Raw genomic sequence first — 20619 nt, forward strand, 5'->3', positions numbered from 1 at the left:
TAAATGAATTTGGCAAGACTTTGTTCGATTGATTTTTCCTCAGTAACTCATTAATAGCATTCCAAGTCAACTTAGAGTTATTTTGTGCTTGATTAAATTTGTTATCAAAATAATGCTTTTTAGAGATTCGTATTAAATGATTGAGTTTGTTACGATATACTTTGTACCGTTTCTCATTTACAGTAGTCGGGTTATTTAAAAAAATTTTGTATAATTTTTCTTTTGTTTTACATGATTTTATTAAGCCGTTAGTGGCCCATGGATTTTTAATTCCTCGTGTATTCCTCATTTTTAGTTTCTTAAGTGGGAAACACTTGCAGTATAATTTCAAAAATTCACTTATAAAGATTATAAATTGTTTGTCCGCCATTGCGTCCGTCGTGTTGATCGCACTTCTCACGCGCGGAGATACGTCTTCACGTACCTGCTTTGCCAAGCTTGTGGAAACAGACTGTGCTGTCATTGAAAGTATATCACATGAGTTAAGTTTAACCGCTTGATTCACGTTTAATGTGCTGTCTGATGTAAATTATCGGTCAGCTTACCTTTGCCAATACAGTGATAAATAATGACTTACGTGTGAGTTTTTTTTTTTTTTTTTTTTTTTAATGCCGATCCTTGCAATTGCAAAACTACTTGTACTCGAAAAACTACGTCCAAAACCCGCGGTTGCCCTGCAAAACTGCGAACGTACACTGCACAAGACTGATTTATTTAATTGTGGCGCGAAGAAAGGGTCGGCTTGTCAAAACAGCGAGAGCGGAATTTGTATTCATGTCTGATTTGCACTCATCATTTGTCAATGCATTCATAGCGATATCGAGGTCAAGGTCAATAACTATCCAGGCAAATCCTTCGATGTCTTCGATCCAAACTTTATGTTTTGTGCCTTTGCTGTCGTATATTCTTTTTCGGCCGCAGCCAGAACGACGGCCGCCGCGAGTACACATCGCAAATCCACGTTAATAGACCTCCAAGAGCAAACGATTTCAGAAATATTGCAACAAACAGCTTCTGTAATTACTGAGGAACGTTTGTAAATAAAAATTTTAGCTAACTTTCCGGAGATGAACGCGATTCAGGCAGATGAATAGGGCTTCAGCTTCCTGAACTCTCCGACGGTATTTGAAAAAGTTGGGCCAATAATTTCAAAGTGGTTCTAACAACGAACTGACTCTACTGCGCATGTCCCCCTGCTGACATAGTCCCTTTAACATATAATAAAGAAATAATAATTTTAAAAAGCTTAAGTACATAAAAATTTGATGGCAATTTTCCAGATTGAAGATAAATTATGGAAAAACTGAGAATGCCAGAGGCAAACAAAATCCCGGCAAAATCTGTCACGCCATGTCACACTCTTTTCAGGCTGCATGCAAATCTCACAGGATGTACCATTATTATATACAAAATTAACGCTGATGGTGATCACTTTGAAATGCTATTATATAAAAAAGTAATGGATTAGTGTCATTTTTAGTAGGTTCCTCAGGTTCCACAAGTTCCGCAGGTCTCAGTGTTCCGCAGTCTGCAGCTCCGCGGATCGAGTGACACCCTTTAAAATGACTATTAGAAAACAAGAGCTAGCCTGCGTAGCAGTCGTTTCCGTTTCCTTCAAGCCAAGCGGGGTAAGCGAAAAAAGAAATAAAAGGCAAATGTCTTTTTTCTGACCGATCAAATTCTTGCCGGCAACTGGCATGCCTTTACTGAAACAATAGTACATTTCAAAAAACAAACCTAAACCTTCTCAAGTTCTGGCATGCAGAGTGCCGAAACCCGAGCCACTGTTTAAAACGTGAAGATGAAATGGATTTAACTGAACTCCATTGAAATAAATATATTGCAATTATTTGAAATGCAATACTGAAAATTACGTACTCGAACAGAATGTTTGGAAACCTATATACCAACTGAATCAACCGCATAAAAGGCAGTTATGAATAAATCGAGAAACAGGTCAGTAAGGCACTAAAAATCTTCATTTTCAACTCACTACCCTCCTGAAGATTGACTCTGAACAATTTTATTAACCCCCCCCCCCCCCCCCCACTTTTTCGGGAAACCGTTCTGGATCCGCCTCGACAACGACACTTTCTTTTCACATCTGACTTACTGTGGTTCCCAGCCTTGGTAACCCAAACAGGTACGTAGCTACATGTTATGACTGCAAGAACTGAATTGGCTGCTGCATGCGCACTTGAGTAATCCATGAAAATATAACAAGATGAAGAGCAAACTGACAAAAATCCATTTAGATTGCAACCGGATGAACGGGAGACGGCGGAGTGGGATGCACCAGCAAGGGCTAACCCCAGTTTTTCTTCCCGGCCGGGTAAATATTGTCGGGTGTAGGCAGGAGAGGGGTCCGGCTACATTTTGCTCTCCTTTCCGTCCTTCTTTCCGTATCTCCATATCGATTATCAAAAGTTTAAACTGTTCTAGCCGGCAAGCAGAGGAGGGGGGCGAGAGCTTTAGCTCGCACAGATCAGATCTCTTGATTTCTTAAAGCAATTACCTAAACATCTTTTGCATCAAAGATTGAGAATTAATTTTAATAATTGAATAATTAATAGGCCAGAGTCTTGACGGTTTATTTTGATCAATCAGTCCGCTTCAGTACAAACAGAATTAACTACAGTAGAACCACGCTAACTCGAACTCGCTTAACTTGAACTCCCTTCTCCGATTCCCCCTGGATTTGACCCCATTTTTTCTCGCATTTACTGAGAGGCTGTTTACATGGAGGGAGCGGCAAGATCCTAGCACTAGGAACATCAGTAGAAGGCGGATCATCAGTCACTTACACATGCAACCACCCCGACAGAAATTTCCATTTCTGCATGTAAACCAAACTAAATTGTGTTTCGCTCCTAGTTCTAGGATCCTCCTTCCTACACGAAAACAGGGCCTAAGAGTTGAGAGCACCAAAGAGTGATCCTATCGAAATAAATCAATTGACACTAACACATTTTTTCTCAGGGCACCATTTTGTTACAGGCAATATCAAGTGTTTCCTATCCGGTTTCAAGAGCACTGAGAAGACTGTTTATCCTTGGACGCTGTTATATGCAAAATTTATTGTAACCGACGCAGGTTTGATTGACAGGCCATTGATGCGAACGTCCATCATTTGCATTATGTTTTCATTTGTGTGACTTATCGGTAATTTGAGAATAACCTCGTGATCCAAACCTTCAATGAGATAAGGTATTCGTAAGAACGCGAGTCACGAATCTAACTTAGCAGACACCAAGGTGCTTTACTGAATTAAACAAACAGGCCCGCGACACACGCTAATCGATCGGTCAGCTCCGCTTCGAGGATGACCGAAAAGGAAATCAACGGCGCCGTTGGAATGGACGACGGAAAAACTGGAAGACCTGAGGATAGCCGCGCTGCTCTCGTTGAACAGATGAACATTGAGGAGGGCGAAGGAGTCGTGATCGAAGACGACCGGGAAAAATGGGGGAAGAAACTCGACTTCATGCTGTCGTGCGTTGGGTATGCCGTTGGACTCGGTAACGTCTGGAGGTTTCCATACTTGTGTTACGAGAATGGTGGAGGTAAGGAAAAACTAAAACAAATCGATTCGGTTTGTGACGCTAATCGCTACCCATGCACGATTTGAACTTGTCACTAACATGCTGCTGCGATTAATTGAAAAACGCAGGAGGTGAAACCCGTAAAAGTTCGGCATCAAATGAAACCGACCTCTCATTTGCGTATGTTTTGTTTTGTAAACCCTCCAAATCAATCAGGCCAGATTAGAAAAGGCACAGCCGAATCCAAGTCTTTATCTTATTTTCTGTCGGTTTTAGGGGGTAAATCAGATGGAAAGGACTACTATTAATTTGAACGTGTTTCGGCTAGATACCTTAACTTGCTTTTGGCCATTACTAAACGTAATAAAATGGCAAGTCACGCTTCGTGTATCTTCAGACACTGCACAGCTTCGTTAAAATTATTTAAATTTAGATAAACAGTTGTTCAATTATTATTCAAGCAAATTCAGCTATAACGAAAGCACCAGGGGTCTTTCTAACTAAAGTATAAATCACTTCGATTAAAACGTGTGTGGAGTAAAATAGGCTGTGATGTGATTTAAATTTCTACTTTATCTAACACTTGAGGTCAGCTGTTGGTAGACATTAGCGTATGACTGTGATCATCGGATTGGAGTAAAACAATATGGCAACAATGGATGACCGTCGAGCGTCCACAACAAATCGCCTGAATTCGAAAGGCACTCCTGCCTGGATATCTTGCTCTTTTTTAATCATGCATAATATCTAACTCAGTTCACTTTCTGAGCAGAAGTAGGAATCAGTAAATCTTGCTGAGGAAAGAGGAAGGTTGAAACTTAACCTTGCGGCTCGACTTGACAAAGGATCGAAAGCCCACTTAACATAAATCCTACGGACGTTTTGCAGTTTCTGAACTATAAGGAAATGTTTGTTAAAGGTAGAATATCAGCATTTAGGATCAGCATAAACGTAAACTTATCACAGTCGCTGTGTTCTGTCGTTCTTAACTTGTGGTTCAATAGAGTGTGAATTTTAGTGATTTGATCGGTTTGAATGACTCACAAAAATAGGAGGCAGGAAGACTTCATGTACAGCAAACGGTCACGAGAAACCCATTTTTCCATTTTCATCGTCCGGTTATTTGCCATAAAACACATTAATCAAGACGAAAGTAGCGGTAAAGATACGGCGAGCAGACCTCAAAAGCGTGCGGATTACAAAGATACCTTCAAGTAACGTGCTAAAATTGCTGCTTAAGGGAGGGGTTTTCCCACAGGAAAACAAAAAAAGATTAAATAGTGCAGCCTATGTGCGGCATGAACATATCAGAATTCTTTCACTGAATAAAAATGCCTTCAATCGTCGTTAAATTACGCAGTTTTGAGCCATGAGAACGACAAACACAACAGCTGCAGTAATTTTACGTTTTATTTTGGACCAAAATGCTAATATAAGTTTTAAGACTTGTAACATTTGAACGTTTAATAAGAACATTTCCGTATCCGCATACTGACCCCCTTAAATTTCGGTCACGTTCTGAACGGGCACGCGGTTTCAGATATGATGCTATGGCTCGACGGATATCGGATTTGGTTTTGAGAACATGTAATTGTAAATTCTTTCCAACCGCAAAGGCTAGAATGTCAGCTAACACAAGTGACATGCGCGAGGTATCGGTTTCTCACAACTTCTGATTTCTTACGTAATCGAGTCGTCTTCACTCGCAGGGGAAAAGGTCTATATATTATTTTTGGTACACAAGCGATAGAAGACGGTGCAACCTTGATAAAATTTAAGTCTTTATATTGCTGTACATAGGCTGAACAGCAATGAGAGCTACTTCTTTTCAACTTCCGGCAGGAGCCCTTGACTTCTGTTATTTGACCGGAAGAAGGAACCATCACTTGATGGAGAGAATTATTTAATCCAACGCTACTAACTGAATGTAACTACTCGTTTGATAATGCGCTAAGAATATCTTCATTAATTCCAACTGATACTCGCTATTTTAATTTTTGTCATGCTCACGATCATTAATTGCTCGTCCAATCAGTATTGTGCATGATGAACGCCCCATACCCGCCCCCAGAAATCGGCTAGGTTTCACAAATAAACACAGCCGACCGAGACGTCCCTATCGAAGTGTAGGCTCGACTTCCGAGCCGCGTTGGTTGCATATATTTTTCATCACTTAAAAATGTTTCTAAAGAAAATGATTCATGATCTCTACAAATCTTTGCGTAATCTCTGCTATGTATGCCTTGTACGTGACTTTACTTAGCGAATGTTGTTAGCTCAGACGTCATCTGTTTGATAGTTTCGCAATGCACTTCAAAGGCCAAGTGTAATGAGATGTGAATACATTTGGCATCTTGACTAGGGATTTTTTTCCATGATCTTTATGATGGTCAGATATAGATTATTCTCGATCTTACAAAGCAGAGACAAAATAAATCATGCACCTTGACATGTCTTGATTAGTATCAAATGGTTGGGAGAAGGCGGATCGACTTGTAATCCGGAGTTCCCGGGTTCAAGTCCCGCTCTGACCACTTGGATTTGGTTCACGGTAGCCCCGTTTACAAATCCAAGACCACGCTTTGTAAATAGCCAACTGGTTTGCCTCCGTCCAGCTGGGATTTTGAACAAATATTATGTACATGTTCGGTTTGTGTATTTATCTCACTGATTTATAGTGTCCCCAATTAGCGCTACAGTGCTAATTTATACTTCGACACTTGAATAAGTTCATTAATTTACTATTTTATTATTTATGACAAGAAATATCCCTTAGTATCTCCTGCAGTAGAAATCTTCGTTTAAGGGATTGGGAGCCTTTTCTTTCATGACATTTTTTGTGCTGATCTCCAAAGTCCAAACGAAACAATCGGAAAGCACAGAACAGTTCGAGCGAGCGAACCAGTCGAAGCGGAAAGCTTCGATTCCTCGCATGAATAGTTCGAATTCGCCCTTTTGACCATCAAGAATTGAAGAAAGGGACAGCTATTGTAGCTGTCTCGTCGTAATAGATGTTAAGGGGAAATGGATTGAAGGAAATCGCAAAGCGAAACTACCCACCTAAAACTTTTACTATTTCTGCTGTTTTAATTCAAAACAGGGTATCATATCTTTTCAAGTCTGTGGTAGTTCATTGACTGACTTTCAGAACTTGGGATTAAAGTTCATATCATTTTGGTCTAACATAGGAACGAGGCGACACCACCCGAACCTAAATTTCAAGCCGAGCACCCCTCCCATATGGAGATAAATTTCCTCTTTGTAAAATAATGTATTATTTAGTCTGCCTGAGATACAATACAATATATTTTATTTTAAGAAGGTACATGTAGCGCGTGACAGTGATAAAACTAATGACCTTGTGGCCCTCTATAAGATGCATACAGTGAAATATTATTTTGACTTTCATACAATAAATTTGGCAATTATTGTCTCTCTTTGTTGGCAGCCACCTTCCTCATACCTTACTTTGTGATGCTTGCAATCAACGGAATTCCTCTGTTCTACATGGAGCTGGCTATTGGCCAGTACCTCAGTCTTGGAACTGTTGGAGCCTGGACAGCTATCTGTCCAATTGCAAGAGGTAATCTGAATTGATGCAGCTAATTAGCAATCTTATTGGCATCATCTCTTTAGTATTTTCGGGCACATTTAAAGTGTGATGATAATAATAATAATAATAAACTCAAGATGGTCTTATTATCAGCCCGATGAACTTTGACATAGATTAGCATTGTCTGCGTTCGACTCTCACCGTTAATGTTTAGAGCCAAACCGACAACCTCTATAGAAGTAAACTGAAATGAAAATCCTTGGCCCTCAAATAAGTAAATGGTTCAGTGATAATGTGGGTGAGATTTACTGAAGTGACCATTTCCGTTAAGCGTCGGTCGTTAAACAAGACTAAAAATACATTTTATCGGATAGCTTTTCTTTTGCGTATTTATTTCTTTGTTTCTTTACTTTAAATTTGGCTTGACGTGTCACTATGGTAAAAACATCCCCCATGGTAGAGAATTTGCCCAATACACTGTAAGATGAGCCAGAAGTCGACAAAAATTAGAAGAATATTAATCGAAGCAAGTCTGTGATCATCGGGGGTGCAATGACAAAAGTGGACAATGTTCCTATCAGTTTTGTTGTTGTTGTTGTTGTTGTTGTTTTTGTTTGTTTTGTTTCGTTTGTTTTTTGGTTTTTGTTTGTTTTTGTTTTTTTGTGGTTGTTTTTTCTTTTAATTACAAAGTTAAAAGATTTTTCAAAATCTTGCTGTTATATAAAGGGAAGTGCCCTGCCGAATTTTGGGCTGTTGTTCGGAGCCTTTTAGCGCGTATAAATCAGACTTAACGCTGATTTAGATTCGGCTTTTTTCAGCTGATATTCATAGCCAGCTTAAGCTGGCTTGAAAATTTGTAGCTACAAAATCTAATATTTTTTAACCGTCTGCAGAACGATTAAAAGGTTTGTTTTTTCTCAGGGATTGGATTTGGAATGATCGTCGTTTCTTTTCTGGTGTCGATTTATTACAACTTGATCATCGCCTGGTGTCTCCTGTACATGTTTGAGTCATTCAGAAAAGACGTGCCTTGGAAACATTGTGGTAACGAATGGAACACCCCACTGTGCGCGTAAGTACTGTCCTCTGGAGAATTCACTACTGATATCACTGAACTTGAGTTCACAAAAGAGAGCTCGAACTTTTCAGTTTTTCTGCCACAAACAGCAAATGCCAACCTGCCGTTTGTAGTTTCCCCTGTAGAGCGTAATTTTTTGTCGAAAGATGTGTTTACGCCAGTTTTCGGCATTCCACAAACTTGTCAACTTTCTGTCCTTGGGTTAATATTACAGGATGATTGTCAATTTGATTGTCATGTGCATGTAAAATTGATTAAGGCCAATAAGTGCTTGTTTATATTAAGATCCTTACGTAAGGAAGGTTATTCTCAGGCGGAGTTAGATCACTTGTTTTCAAGTATTGTGCTTCCTAGAATCACTTATGGGTTGCCGGTGTATGGTGCTTCTGAGGCGGAGCTGACAGCTATGCAGTGTTTACTAGATAGATGTTACAAACGTAAATATACATCTAAATCTTTTTCAATCAAGAACCTTCTAGAAAAGCAGGATAGAAAAGTATTTAGTAAGGTATTTGGCATAGACCGACACCCTCTAAGGGGACTATTACCCAAGAAAAAAGTATCGACTTACAATTTAAGGAATCAAACAAGTCAGTATCCGAAAGTTAATACAGATAGATTCAAGAACTCTTACGTTAATCGCCTAATTTTTAAATACAATTTGGCTATATGAACGTATTTTAATTGTAAATAACTTAGATGTAGGTACTTTTTACTCAAATATTCAATTGTGACATTAGATATGTATTTTTTATCTTGTGAGGAAATAAAGACTTTTATTATTATTACTTGTAAAACGTAAAATGCAAGGCAAAAAACGGCTTTCCAAGTATAAGTGCATGCAGTTTTCTGACGTTCACCAATGATTTGAGTGCAAAATGTCCTAAAAGAATTGGACAGTCTGGCGGGGACAGGCAAACCTTGCTTTTTCGTATTATTTTCCTCTTGTTCTTCTTCTTCTTCTTCTTCTTCTTCTTCTTCTTCTTCTTCTTCTTCTTCTTCTTCTTCTTCTTCTTCTTCTTCTTCTTCTTCTTCTTCTTCTTCTTCTTCTTCTTCTTCTTCTTCTTCTTCTTCTTCTTTTCTTCTTCTTTGTTTGTTTGTTTGTTTGTTTTTGATAAGTGACCAATCCTGTTACGTGAAATGGGAACAAAAACATTCGGCCTCAAAGATACGCCGGTAATTGTGGCAGTCAGAACATTTCAAAAGGTTCAAATAATTATGAAAAATACATTTACTCATGTTGTTGACGAACGCGAAAACAGCCCTTGACACAAAATCATGATCTCTTGGTTATTTCTGCTGTTCACGTCTGTGCGCTGACGTTAGGTTTCAAATCTTCAATGTCAGAAAACATTCCGTAACACTACAGTCGCTTGCGAAGATATTTGAATTTCGCGGTCGGTGATCAGGCTACCCTTCGGTCATCCCAACCTACGAACAATAAAGACTCTTTCCTTTGAACAACAAAAGTGACCATAAAAGGAGCGAAAATGTGTCCTAGTGTCAACCCAAAATTTCAACCGAACGTTTGATATGCTTTTACTCTGCTTCTACTTTGTCGTCCGGTCGATAAACTGCTCCAAAAACTTAAGTGTTATTCATTACAGAGTTCAGTGTTGTTAGTCTTTGCATAGTAGAAATGCATAAACTAGAATTACGTACTTACGCTCATTATTACGTTTCTTTTTTCTTTCCTTATAGTGAAACACGGGTCAACCAAACGGCAATGAATTGTACCGCACTTGGCTATGCTGCTAATTGCAAGAGTACTTCCCCGTCAGAAGAATTTTTCGAGTAGGTGATTGGTTTGTTTTAGGCGTTCCTGTCAATGCCATATGGCTCAGGATGCAATAACGTCTGTAGTCAATACATCATGGATGTTTTATCTGTTCGCCAACGAAACGGTCTTCTTAAGATCTAATCACAACTGACTGCCACGAAATAATGACTCCTACTTGAGCGCATGTACACGTTCTTAAAGGGGCAGTGTCACCGTTTTTTAGTGTCAGTTTGAATCAGTGGCCAAAAATCTTATCTGTATTGATAGGAACATTGAAATAATGGTCCAGTTTTGTGAACAGTAACGCTACTAGTGCAAAGAAATTAGTACCAATCATCTTTGACTGAAGATAGCTGGGATGGAAAATGGATTACAACGTGAAAAAATTGGTCTGGGGAATTCGCTAAAAACTGATCACATTCTCCTCCCGGTGTTCTAAGAGCAACTTCAAATAAGAGAAGAGGTTCAATTTCTTTGTTAAATATTTGGGCAGTTTTGACCAACATACAGCAAAATTTTCGTAACAGTGCCCCTTTAAAATTTACCCCGTATACATTTCTGGTTTCGAGTCATTTCGAGCCCGGGGGAGCGGGGGGATAGGGTGGGGGGAGATACTCAAACATTGTTTTATAAGGGGAGGCTCCGATTCCATTTTAACAGAAACCCTTTCATTTTGAAGGCTCTTTGAAACACCCAAATGACAGTTTTTCATACCATTTTCTATACTTCGGCTCGTGAAACCCCTATCCTTCCATATGCCTCCAGCCTGAAAAAGGTACCCCTTTCGGGCGTAGTCTCCCCGGTAGTCCATTAGAGGGAATACCCTTCTCCCCTTTCCTGGATTTCGGCCTGCAATCAATGATGTGATCCACTTTCAAAGAGCTTAAAGGCTTTGTTTGCACTCAAACCAATTTCTAATATTAAAAAAATGATATTAAGATCAAGAGAAGGTCAGAAACGTCTTCTTTCTTTTTTTCTCAGCCATCACATACTACAAATATCCGAAGGTATAGATAACATGGGTGACGTGAGCTGGCAAATTGTCCTTTGCTTGATACTTTCTTGGATTATTGTTTACTTGTGTCTTATCAAAGGTGTGGCTTCCTCAGGAAAAGTAAGTTGAGATGTAAAATACAGTTAAGGCGGCTTTAAAGTTCAATGCCAAGTTTTCTCAATTTCGTTCGTTTGAACTAGTTTTCCATTGTCTTTTCCACGTTTCATGTCAAACCAAAACAGTATCTTCATAGGTCTGTATTTCAAGCGGCAAAAACCTCTTGCTGTTTTATAGTTACTGACGGTAGTGGAAGAACAGGGGGAGAAAGAAGCTCGAATGATAAACATTACATTTTTTTTTTTCATGTTCTTCTTAGCTCTATCTTGTAAAAATCGATTTATATCGTGTCTTGTCTCTTTTAAAAAATCACTTGATATCTTCTTCCTGATGTTCCGATGTCATTCTATGCATTTCGTTTTATTTGACCAAAAAGCATTTAAACAGCCACGACGCATGGTCCCTGTAAATAGAATGACTGCTCTAAGATATCAATAGGGCTTCACAACTCTACTTGCATGTCTAATTCAGATTTCGTAATGTACCACCTTTGTTTGCAGGTTGTGTACTTTACTGCCACCTTCCCTTACGTGGTGCTTTTCATCCTCATGATTCGTGGAGCGACACTCGATGGATCTTTAGATGGAGTGATATTCTACCTCAAGCCAGATATCGCAAAGCTAAAGGATCCAAGGGTATGGTCAAATTTTGCAATCTAATAGCTACTGTGCTTATACAATGTAGAACCAACAATTTCTTGTTGTAAGTTACAGCGATTTTCGTTTGTCTGTAAAATGGTTACGCCGGAAAAAAAGTCAACTTTAAACTGTTGCCCTAGATTATTTTAGAAATTGATCGAGATTTTGTTTGATGCCACTCAATTTTCAGTAATCTAATTTGTGAATCGAGCAATTATTGTTCTACGTGAGGGTTTTCTTTAGTGGAATAGCGAACGAGCCTTGCTCGGATTCTCATGAAATATTGCAAATCGTGTTTTTGGTTCCCGGAAATAAATTCATTTGAACTTCTATCTCATCATGAAGTTCAGATGTCAGAGCACAAGAATGCGGAAGATGCTACAGTCTGAGGAGTCAGCGGAGTATGTTTCATGACATTAAGGTGGCCGAATACAGTTTTTTAGTGTACAGGTGTTAGGAGACGTTATTTGGAAACTATGTACTTCTGGGCGCCCAAAATTGGTATGGTGTAAGACTAACTAAGAAAGAATGGATTTTTGTACGTCTTGTCGCGCTAAGTACCGTTTCCATGGCAACGCAGCGAACTATTAAACGTCCATATATTGTAGGTTTCCTTTATTTTTAGAAAATGTACTCATTAGTTTTTTTCCATTTTCTGTATCCAGATAAACTCACAAAACACTGACACAGTTGCACTATTTTCATGTAATTTTAACAGACAGATCTCCTGTAAATATTGATTTTGCATTTTGATGTTTTGTGAAGATACCCTCTGTTAGATTTAGGTTTCTCTTTGTAGGCGAGTTACGCTTTTAGGGAACTATTTTCATGCCAAATTTTACGAAATTCTAATGAGCGGTTCCTTAGAAAACAATTCATTTCCACGAAAACAACCAGTCGCAATTTTTTGGTCAAATGCGCATGCGTGGCTTTAATTGGGTTTCATGGCAAAGTTGAAAAGCATGCAAAAGGTCTAGGTGAATGACTTTTTTGCTCGGAAAGAAAATTGAGGGATCACTTTATCGACCGCCGTATTTACGTACCACAACCCTAGCGCGCGCTTAATAGCACACTAACAGAATCTGTAAAGCGAGTGGAAACTGTGTTCGGCCACCTTAATCCACAAAGAGCGTCGCATTTGAAAATTTCCGGCCGGAAGTTCAACGGTAACTGGCCAAATTTTTTGCTAGCGGAAAGTTTTCAAATTGCTCGCTACTTGCAAAGCAAACAAGAACCCTCTGTGTTTGCATGTGTGCAAATGATTCCAGTTTGATTGAAGAATCTACAAACCAGCTAGAATGCCACGTACACACCCACCTTACCCCCCCCCCCCCCCCCATCCCCCCTCTTCCGAGCTTTCCCACTGGAGGCTCCAGTGGCTTGGCGAAGGTATCATGGGTGAGAGTGATGTGCGCCTTGTTTCCAGGTTCTGATGTTGGCAAAGCACACCCAAAAACGCAACCAAGCGAATTTCCGATGTAAAATCGATTAACGAATCTTCTTCGTGTTTACCACCCATAGGATACCTTTTTTGTTCACTTCTAACATCAGTTTGTTTTTAGGTTTGGGTTCGAGCAGCTTCGCAAATCTTTTACTCTCTTGGAGTAGGGTTTGGATCGTTGATCACCTTTGGCAGCTATAACAAGTTTAACAACAACTGCGAACGGTATGTTTGCTTTCTTGTGGACTTATTGGGGTTTATTGGGTAAAGGAATCGTACCAAAATAAAAATTTAAGAAAAATCCTGTACTTAACTTTTAAGTCACAGAAAAACAACGTGCGCTATGTGGAAAGGTTGTTATTAGTCGAATGTTACACCGTAATATGTTGTACGACGCAAGGTTTTTGACTGAGTGAGAAAATGGGTTAAGACAAGATCAAGGATTGCTTGTCGAATGTGTTGTTCGGAGAAGGGAGAGTTACGACACCAGCAGAAACATAACAACGAAAAACATGCGAACAAATTAATACGACTGCCGAGTAGCTTTCCTTTAACCCGTTGAACGGTAGAGTTCATGTGAAAGTATCCGCCGATGCAGGGTTTTTTTAAACATTTTCTATAAAATTAAAACGTGAGTCGTTAAATCAGAATGAAGACGAGGCAAGCCTTTCTCGCGTCACCAGGCCACTTCTCTCAGACCTCTCTCTCCGGTGCTCTGCGCTGCATACAAGGCAAACATCAAATGTACAACTCTATAATTGAGAAAGAAAATAAAGAGTGTACCCTCTAATTAATATCATAGCATTAATACAGTCAAGAAGAGAGCCCCAGGTTAAATTTTTTTTTTTCTTTTTTCCATCGACAGGGACGCCATATTGGTGAGCTGCATCAACTGTGGTACAAGTTTCTTCGCAGGATTTGTGGTGTTCAGTGTTCTAGGATTTATGGCCAAGACACTTAAAGTTGGAGTCGGGGAAGTCGTTACATCAGGTAGGCGAATTCAATTATATCTTTTAGTTCTCCGGAAAACAACGATGGATTAGTGCCAAACAGCCTAAGAAAATGCAGCGCCTTCTTTCGCGGTCCTGCACCGTTTTATTAGGAAACAGCACGTCCAGCAAACCAGAAATCCTATTCTGACAGTGTCTAGCCTATGCCTATTAAAAGATAATATGAGAAAGATACAACAGAATCGTTTATTTATAAAATGAACTAATTTGCAATAGGGTGGAATGAATTACATGACGCCGACTATTCTGATACAAAATGACCGATCTAAATTTATCGCATTAAAACTATCGTGTAATCTCTCCCTATGGAAATTGTAGAAGTGTCCCTGAGTCTAAACACTAGCCTTAATCAATCAGAGGAAATTGGATGGAAAAATGTACTAAGGGAAACAAAACAAAGGGTTAACGCCGTCGAGCCACAGGCCTACAAATGGTCATAGGCTAACCCGCTTTCCGTAGCATGAGACAAATACGGTAAGTATTACCGTATTCTACTTTGTTCCGCACTCCACCTCCACTTGCGTTAATAAACAATCATTTACCCATTTCCTTTCTGACAAAGACCACGCAACGGAAAATAACTTTTGCTAACAGCACAACTGTGAATCTGTTCTTAGGTCCTGGACTTGCCTTTGTGGGCTACCCAGAAGCCATTGCTCAGATGCCTATCAGCACCATGTGGGCCATTCTTTTCTTTTTCATGCTTCTGACCCTTGGCTTGGACAGTCAGGTAATTAATATTAACTGTACTGTGACTTTGAAAACATTAGCATTCGTAGAAAAGAGAAATTGTGACGGCAGTTCGGCGTGAACCGTCGCGTGCAAACTACACTAACCCCAAAATATATCCAGTTTTGAAATCCTTGGGCCCGTTTGGTCACTATTTCTCTAGCGTAAATGTAGCCACCTGCATACATTCAGGTATTTTATCTGTTATGTTAACTCACACTAGGAGGCTAAGTGACCCACACGGCCGGAGCATTTAACTCAGTATCTCAGCCTGTAGCATGAAGCAAGTGGGAGTACTGCAACTCACCGCCAGGATGAGATGTTAGTCCACCGCAGGGTCCCACATTGTACCACTTATGTTCACTGTTAAAATGACTCTTTGTATAGTACACTAGTAAGAAAGTGTCTTATTTAATTCTACATTTAACGTTTGACTTCTTAGTTATGCTATTTTATGTTTACTCATTATTATTTTCCATCGATTGGTTGTTTGTTACCTTATTTGCACTTAAGGTAGCAAAATATAAACCAACATGGATGATTGAAACTCAAAGTATAAATATAGAAAAGGTTATATCTGATTACCTTTCATTGATTTAATCGTACACGTGGGAGATTTTTAAAGTTCTTAACTTAATAATGAGTATAAATGTGGTTTTAACTCGCTACCTTATTCTCTCGATCTTGCAATATCATTTACAGTTCGCTATGGTGGAGTGTGTCGTTACAGGACTTTCAGATGAGTATCCCAAATACCTCCGACGTTACAAGCCATTTTTTCTGATCGGTGTCTGCGTTCTGATGTTCCTGTTAGCTATCCCAATGTGCGCTCAGGTAGGTACCTATCTTTTGTTACTGTGTGAACTAAAACGTTCCTTTTGGTCCCCTACATGTAAGCCTCGGATTGCAGACGTTGGGTAACTCCAACAAAAATCCCTCGTTTTGTCACGAAAGGACGTTTTAGTTTCAATTATTCAGACGATGATGCCGGCTTCTAAGTAAGGACAGGTTAGTTCGGAAACTGATAAAGCAAACTAATAAGTGCCTTTTAATGCAGTCGTTTTGCGTATGATACTGATTGTTAGGTGTCTGCACCGATCTCTTGTTTCCGTTTACTGTTTAATCGTTGCATCAATAAAAACTCAAAGTTACGTTCCAAAAGGGTTACATATAATAAAAAATAAACCGCTTGAAGACTAGAAATTGGGAAACTGTGAAATTGTGTAAGTCGAGAAAGAGATCCCCATGCTTAACCCCCCCCCCCCCCCTTCCCCTTCCGGGGTTTTCACATTCCCAAGATATTATTTCATATAGAACTTTGCAGGAATGAACAAATGGTATAGTAATCTATACTGACAGAAGCGAACAGGGTAACGACTCCCCATAAACGGTGCTCCTGTCACAAACATGCTGTTATAGTTGTGTCTTCTATCTATCAGGGTGGTATGTACGTGTTTAACCTGTTCGACATTCAGTCTGGTGGCATCTCACTGCTTTTTATTGGATTTTGTGAAGCAGCCGTCATTGGCTGGGGAGTTGGTAAGTTGGCGAACAGTCAATGAATTATAGTTATTTTATTCTTTTGGTAAGAACTGTTATTGTTGTTGTGTTTGTCGTTTGTATTTGTTTGTTGTTGTTGTTGTTGTTGTTGCTAGTTTAGCCTTTCAGATTTGACGTGATATAAGCTCCCTTTCCTCCACTGTTCTGTTCTCCGGCTCACATGCTCACGCGTGCTAAGTGTAAGACAGTTTCTTCTCACTGAAGTCTTCATCGATCCAACAGAACTTTGATTAATATTTTGCCTGGGGTGCGTTCAATTGGCCACATTCAGGCATATCAATACTACAATGATTACTAAAAATTCCTCACAAGCGGTGTTTGGAATTTCCGAAATACAAAATGGGTCTCGAATATCGTGTGCTTGAAAAATCTTTAGCTGCACCTTCCTCAAATTTACCTTAAACGAAAGGTAAAAACTTTTCCTTTTATACTTTTTTTGATTAATTTGAAATGAACGCAATATTTTTCCTTTCTATCCTAGGTTTTCGTTTGTTTGTTTGTTTCTTTCTTTACTTTTTACTTTGTGTTTGTTTGTTTTTTGTGTTCGTTCATTTGTCAGCGGCTAACTATGCAATATCATATGTGCAAGTCTTTGGGCGTCGAGCCAAGTTAATAGCCGAAGCCCATGTTATGTTTACCTTAGTTGCATGTGAGGCCACAGCAGTTACAGTGCACTCCTCATTCATGATATTTTTTTTCGTTTTCTTATCGTTTTAGGTACAGAAACACTTGCAGAAATGATTGAAAAGATGATTGGCAAACGTCCCAATATGTTTTTCCTCATCTGTTGGAAATACATATCACCAATCGCTACTCTGGTACGGTTTTTTGTTTTCTTAAACCTAAATATCATTTATTATAAGCAATGGTGTTAACGACAGTTTACATTAATTTTCTCTTCTTGTTCTTGTTCTTCTTCTTCAGTTGTTTTTGTTGTTGTTGTTGTTGTTGTTGTTGTTGATGTTGATGTTCTTCTTCTTCTTCTTCTTCTTCTTCTTCTTCTTCTTCTTCTTCTTCTTCTTCTTCTTCTTCTTCTTCTTCTTCTTCTTCTTCTTCTTCTTCTTCTTCTTCTTCTTCTTCTTCTTCTTCTTCTTCTTCTTCTTCTTCTTCTTTTTCTTCTTCTTCTAATCTTCTTGTTGTTATTCTTCTTCTTCACATCCCGGTCAACGGGTCAAGACAAGATAACGCTTAACGCCATAATTTTGTAACACCAACGAGAACCTTGAAGAAAGAAATGTTGCCAGCATAGCATCTCAAAATCAGTGTAGTACGTTATATATTTATCAAGGTCTTTATTTTTTCCTGAAGGTTATTATCCTGGCAAGCTTGGCTCAGTGGGCCGGCATTAGCTACGACGCAAAGCCTTACCCTGGATGGGCCGAATTCTTCGGTTGGGTTCTTGCAATTGCTTCTATGATAATGGTTCCAATATTTGCAATTATTCAGTACTACTATTCCACAGGAACTTCAGTGACTGAGGTAATCTAATACAATCTTAAACGTGTCGGGTTCTGACCTGAAAAAACGTTAAACTCAAAGTTATCTTCTGCCTTCGTCGGTTTAAAAAGAGAACTAAGCAAACGCCTCAGTGTCTAATTATAATCGCGGTTCACAGTTAACTGAGATAAGCTGTTTCCCTCTGTTCTACCCAAGGAGAAGAAATCAAAGTTCTCCAAGTTTTAGGCTTAATTTTCCAGATTTCTTGTTTATTTTGCATAAGCAGAAAGGTTTATAGGAAGGCCATCGACTCTTTTTTTACAATACCTGCATGATTTCAATTTTTCCAAAGTGCTTATCTTCTCATTACGTTCCCCATTTGCATAACCAATTTGCAGAGGTTAAGATCATTGTTACTTCCTGACGTTCATGCGTTCAACGAGGTTGAGACAAAAGAAGGAATCATCCGCAAGAAGTTGGACATTAAATAAACGAGTTCTCAGGTAATATTAACTTCAACTGGATTACACTATACCTCATTTGATTTTAGCTTTTTTGGAGGTCTTACCATTAAAACCTTCCATTACCATTCAGTTTAGACCCGTACGTTTAAAGCTTAAAAATGTGTAGTCCTATTATAAAAGACAAATAAAGTATACCAGCTAGAGAGTACTCTAAAATATTGGAAAGGATTGAGTTTATTTTTGGGTACTGATTAGATCTCTTCTGATCCTAGAATAATCAAAATATTTTGCTCTTCGTTTGGTCCTTTATTTTCAACTGCGTTAAATAATTATTGTACTGTCTGCAGAGGCGATAAATTAGTTATTGTTCCGTTAGAATTCTTCATTGAAAATTTCCTGGTTTCAGTTATGAAGGTTAGAGCTGTTATGGTCCCAAAGTATTTGTTCGAAAGCTGATTGTTGCATGATTAAAAATCAACCTAGGTTTTCATCTCGCTTATTAAAAAAAGTTGTTTAAAGCTAATTTTAAGCTAGTAGAAACAAAAGTCTAAGTCAAAAGGTAGAGGCAAAAACCTTTTTGAAGTGTCTCCAATGATTAGTTATAGTTGACGTTAACTGATCCAGGATTAGTTTAATCGGGCTTTGAAAAACTAGGCTCTGGGCTCCAAGACAGGAAACTCAGATTTCGAGGGCTCCATATCTTTACTTCAGGGCTCCATTTAGCCAGAACCAGAATTTTTATCCCGGCTCTACAGCAAACATTTTGCAGTTGTAAAGTCGTCCAAAAAAGCCGCCTTTGGGACTCAGAGATATCGTGAAGCTTACATGTATCTTCAGTCATGTTTTATCCCACTACAGGCTTATAGCGATGTTCATCTCTTTGTAGATGCCTTTAATGGTTTTACTCAGGTCTCATTCTACTTTTTTTTTTTTTTTTTTTTTTTTTTTTTTTTCAGGATACAGCAGCTGGCCTCGATCAGTCCTGTAACTAAACTGCTTAAGCCATCGCATTTCACCAGAGTGTTTATAGGCAATGATTCGATCTTTTGAGTCCTTGAAATCCCATCTATTCAGTTACTATTCAGATAAAAGTGTTTCAGGAAGTTCTTTCGTGAGGCATTCGTTGTTTCTCAGTGTCTTTGCAAGCAAAATGGTAGAGACTGTCAATTTTGTTCTTGAGCCGAGTTGTTGGAAATGAAAAGGTTTAAGCATGAGAATTCAAGTTAGTAAGTGTAACATAAATTAGTCTGTGATTGATGTAATAAAGGAAAACTTTTGCATGCAAATAGTGGAAGCAATCCAGTTAATGCGAAAAGATTGAATGAAAACCTATCTGTCGGTGACTGTACACATTTTGTAAACATATTTTGTGGTTTCAGACAACTTGAGAGGGGGAGGGGGAGGCGTGCACTTAAAAACAATTATTAAATGATTTTGAAGATAACAACCAATGATGAAGATAATATTAAGAGTTAAGCTATGTTATCTGATCGTAAGGTTGGTAATATATCTCCGCATTTTTGCATATTTATGATTTGCTTGCTCATGCGTTTTAACTGAGATTACTTTTAAGTTTGAATAAAAAAACATGTCGGTTCCGACAGCGTCATATTGTTTATTTATTGACGTAAAACTATCTAATGATCAAATTTACGAGCTCGCTAAAGCCTGGTCCTCACTTGCCGCTGCGGTTCCTGCAACACAATCCAACACAATCGCCGGCAATATTCATTCAGTCAATCCCAAGTAGTGCAGCTCCAGGTATCAAAACGACACTTTGCTGGCAATGCATTCACGCCTTTCGTACGGGTTCGTACGAGTGCTCCATACTCTTCGTCACTTTGAATTTAATGAATTCTGGGATACATTTTACCCCTAAGGTACTGTCGAAAATTCATTAATAGACTGTTTGCAGTCCCCTATTTTTCCGTGGAATTTTCGAGTCTCGTACGCTTTGATCATACTCCCGCCATCTTCGTTTGTAACGGCTAGCGCAACCAGGGGAGAGTGCCTAAACCATTGAGGGGGGCCCTAGTGAGGGTAGGTTGAGTGGGGCAGGAGTCCAGATTTTGGCTAGTGTATTGGAGGGTTCCCTTTAACAGGATCCGATAATTTTATTTAGTCGCGGTGGTCCCTATAACAAAGTTACTGGTTTTAATTAAACTCCATACATTTATCATACATTCATCACTGCCATACTAACCCTCTTCCAAAAACAGCGAATATGAACAGAGAGTGCGGAAATCGTGACTCCCCTCTCCCCCCTCTCCCTCCTC

At 39.0% G+C, this 20619-nt stretch overlaps 2 protein-coding genes across 2 annotated transcripts; both read left to right on the top strand.

Moving 5' to 3' along the window:
* The first annotated feature begins 3192 nt into the window (after positions 1-3192).
* Positions 3193-19952, top strand: LOC146472981 (sodium- and chloride-dependent glycine transporter 2-like). The gene is made up of 15 exons (XM_085118731.1): positions 3193-3563; positions 6991-7125; positions 8017-8167; positions 9875-9967; positions 10935-11067; positions 11565-11699; positions 13265-13368; positions 14009-14133; positions 14771-14883; positions 15585-15716; positions 16322-16421; positions 17160-17260; positions 17751-17921; positions 18278-18382; positions 19300-19952. The coding sequence occupies exons 1-14, from the start codon at positions 3323-3325 to the stop codon at positions 18368-18370; spliced, it is 1827 nt and encodes a 608-aa protein (XP_084974857.1). The 5' UTR covers positions 3193-3322; the 3' UTR covers positions 18371-18382; positions 19300-19952.
* On the top strand, positions 8178-8955 carry LOC146472982 (uncharacterized; the record flags this gene model as incomplete). Its single annotated transcript, XM_085118863.1, has 1 exon — positions 8178-8955. A coding segment is annotated over one exon (669 nt), but the record flags the coding sequence as incomplete, so codon positions are not given.
* Positions 19953-20619: the final 667 nt, after the last annotated feature.

This window comes from Pavona decussata, unplaced genomic scaffold (assembly GCF_977016875.1).
Source record: "Pavona decussata unplaced genomic scaffold, jaPavDecu1.1 SCAFFOLD_95, whole genome shotgun sequence".
In the NCBI taxonomy this organism is placed as follows: Eukaryota; Metazoa; Cnidaria; class Anthozoa; order Scleractinia; family Agariciidae; genus Pavona; species Pavona decussata.

Excerpts from the sequence above, each read along its gene's own strand:
- LOC146472981 (XM_085118731.1), top strand. The coding sequence starts at position 3,323 with ATGACCGAAAAGGAAATCAACGGCGCCGTTGGAATGGACGACGGAAAA. Across the intron at positions 8,168-9,874 it reads TGGAACACCCCACTGTGCGC|TGAAACACGGGTCAACCAAA; the intron begins GTAAGTACTGTC and ends CTTTCCTTATAG. Across the intron at positions 13,369-14,008 it reads TTTAACAACAACTGCGAACG|GGACGCCATATTGGTGAGCT; the intron begins GTATGTTTGCTT and ends TTCCATCGACAG.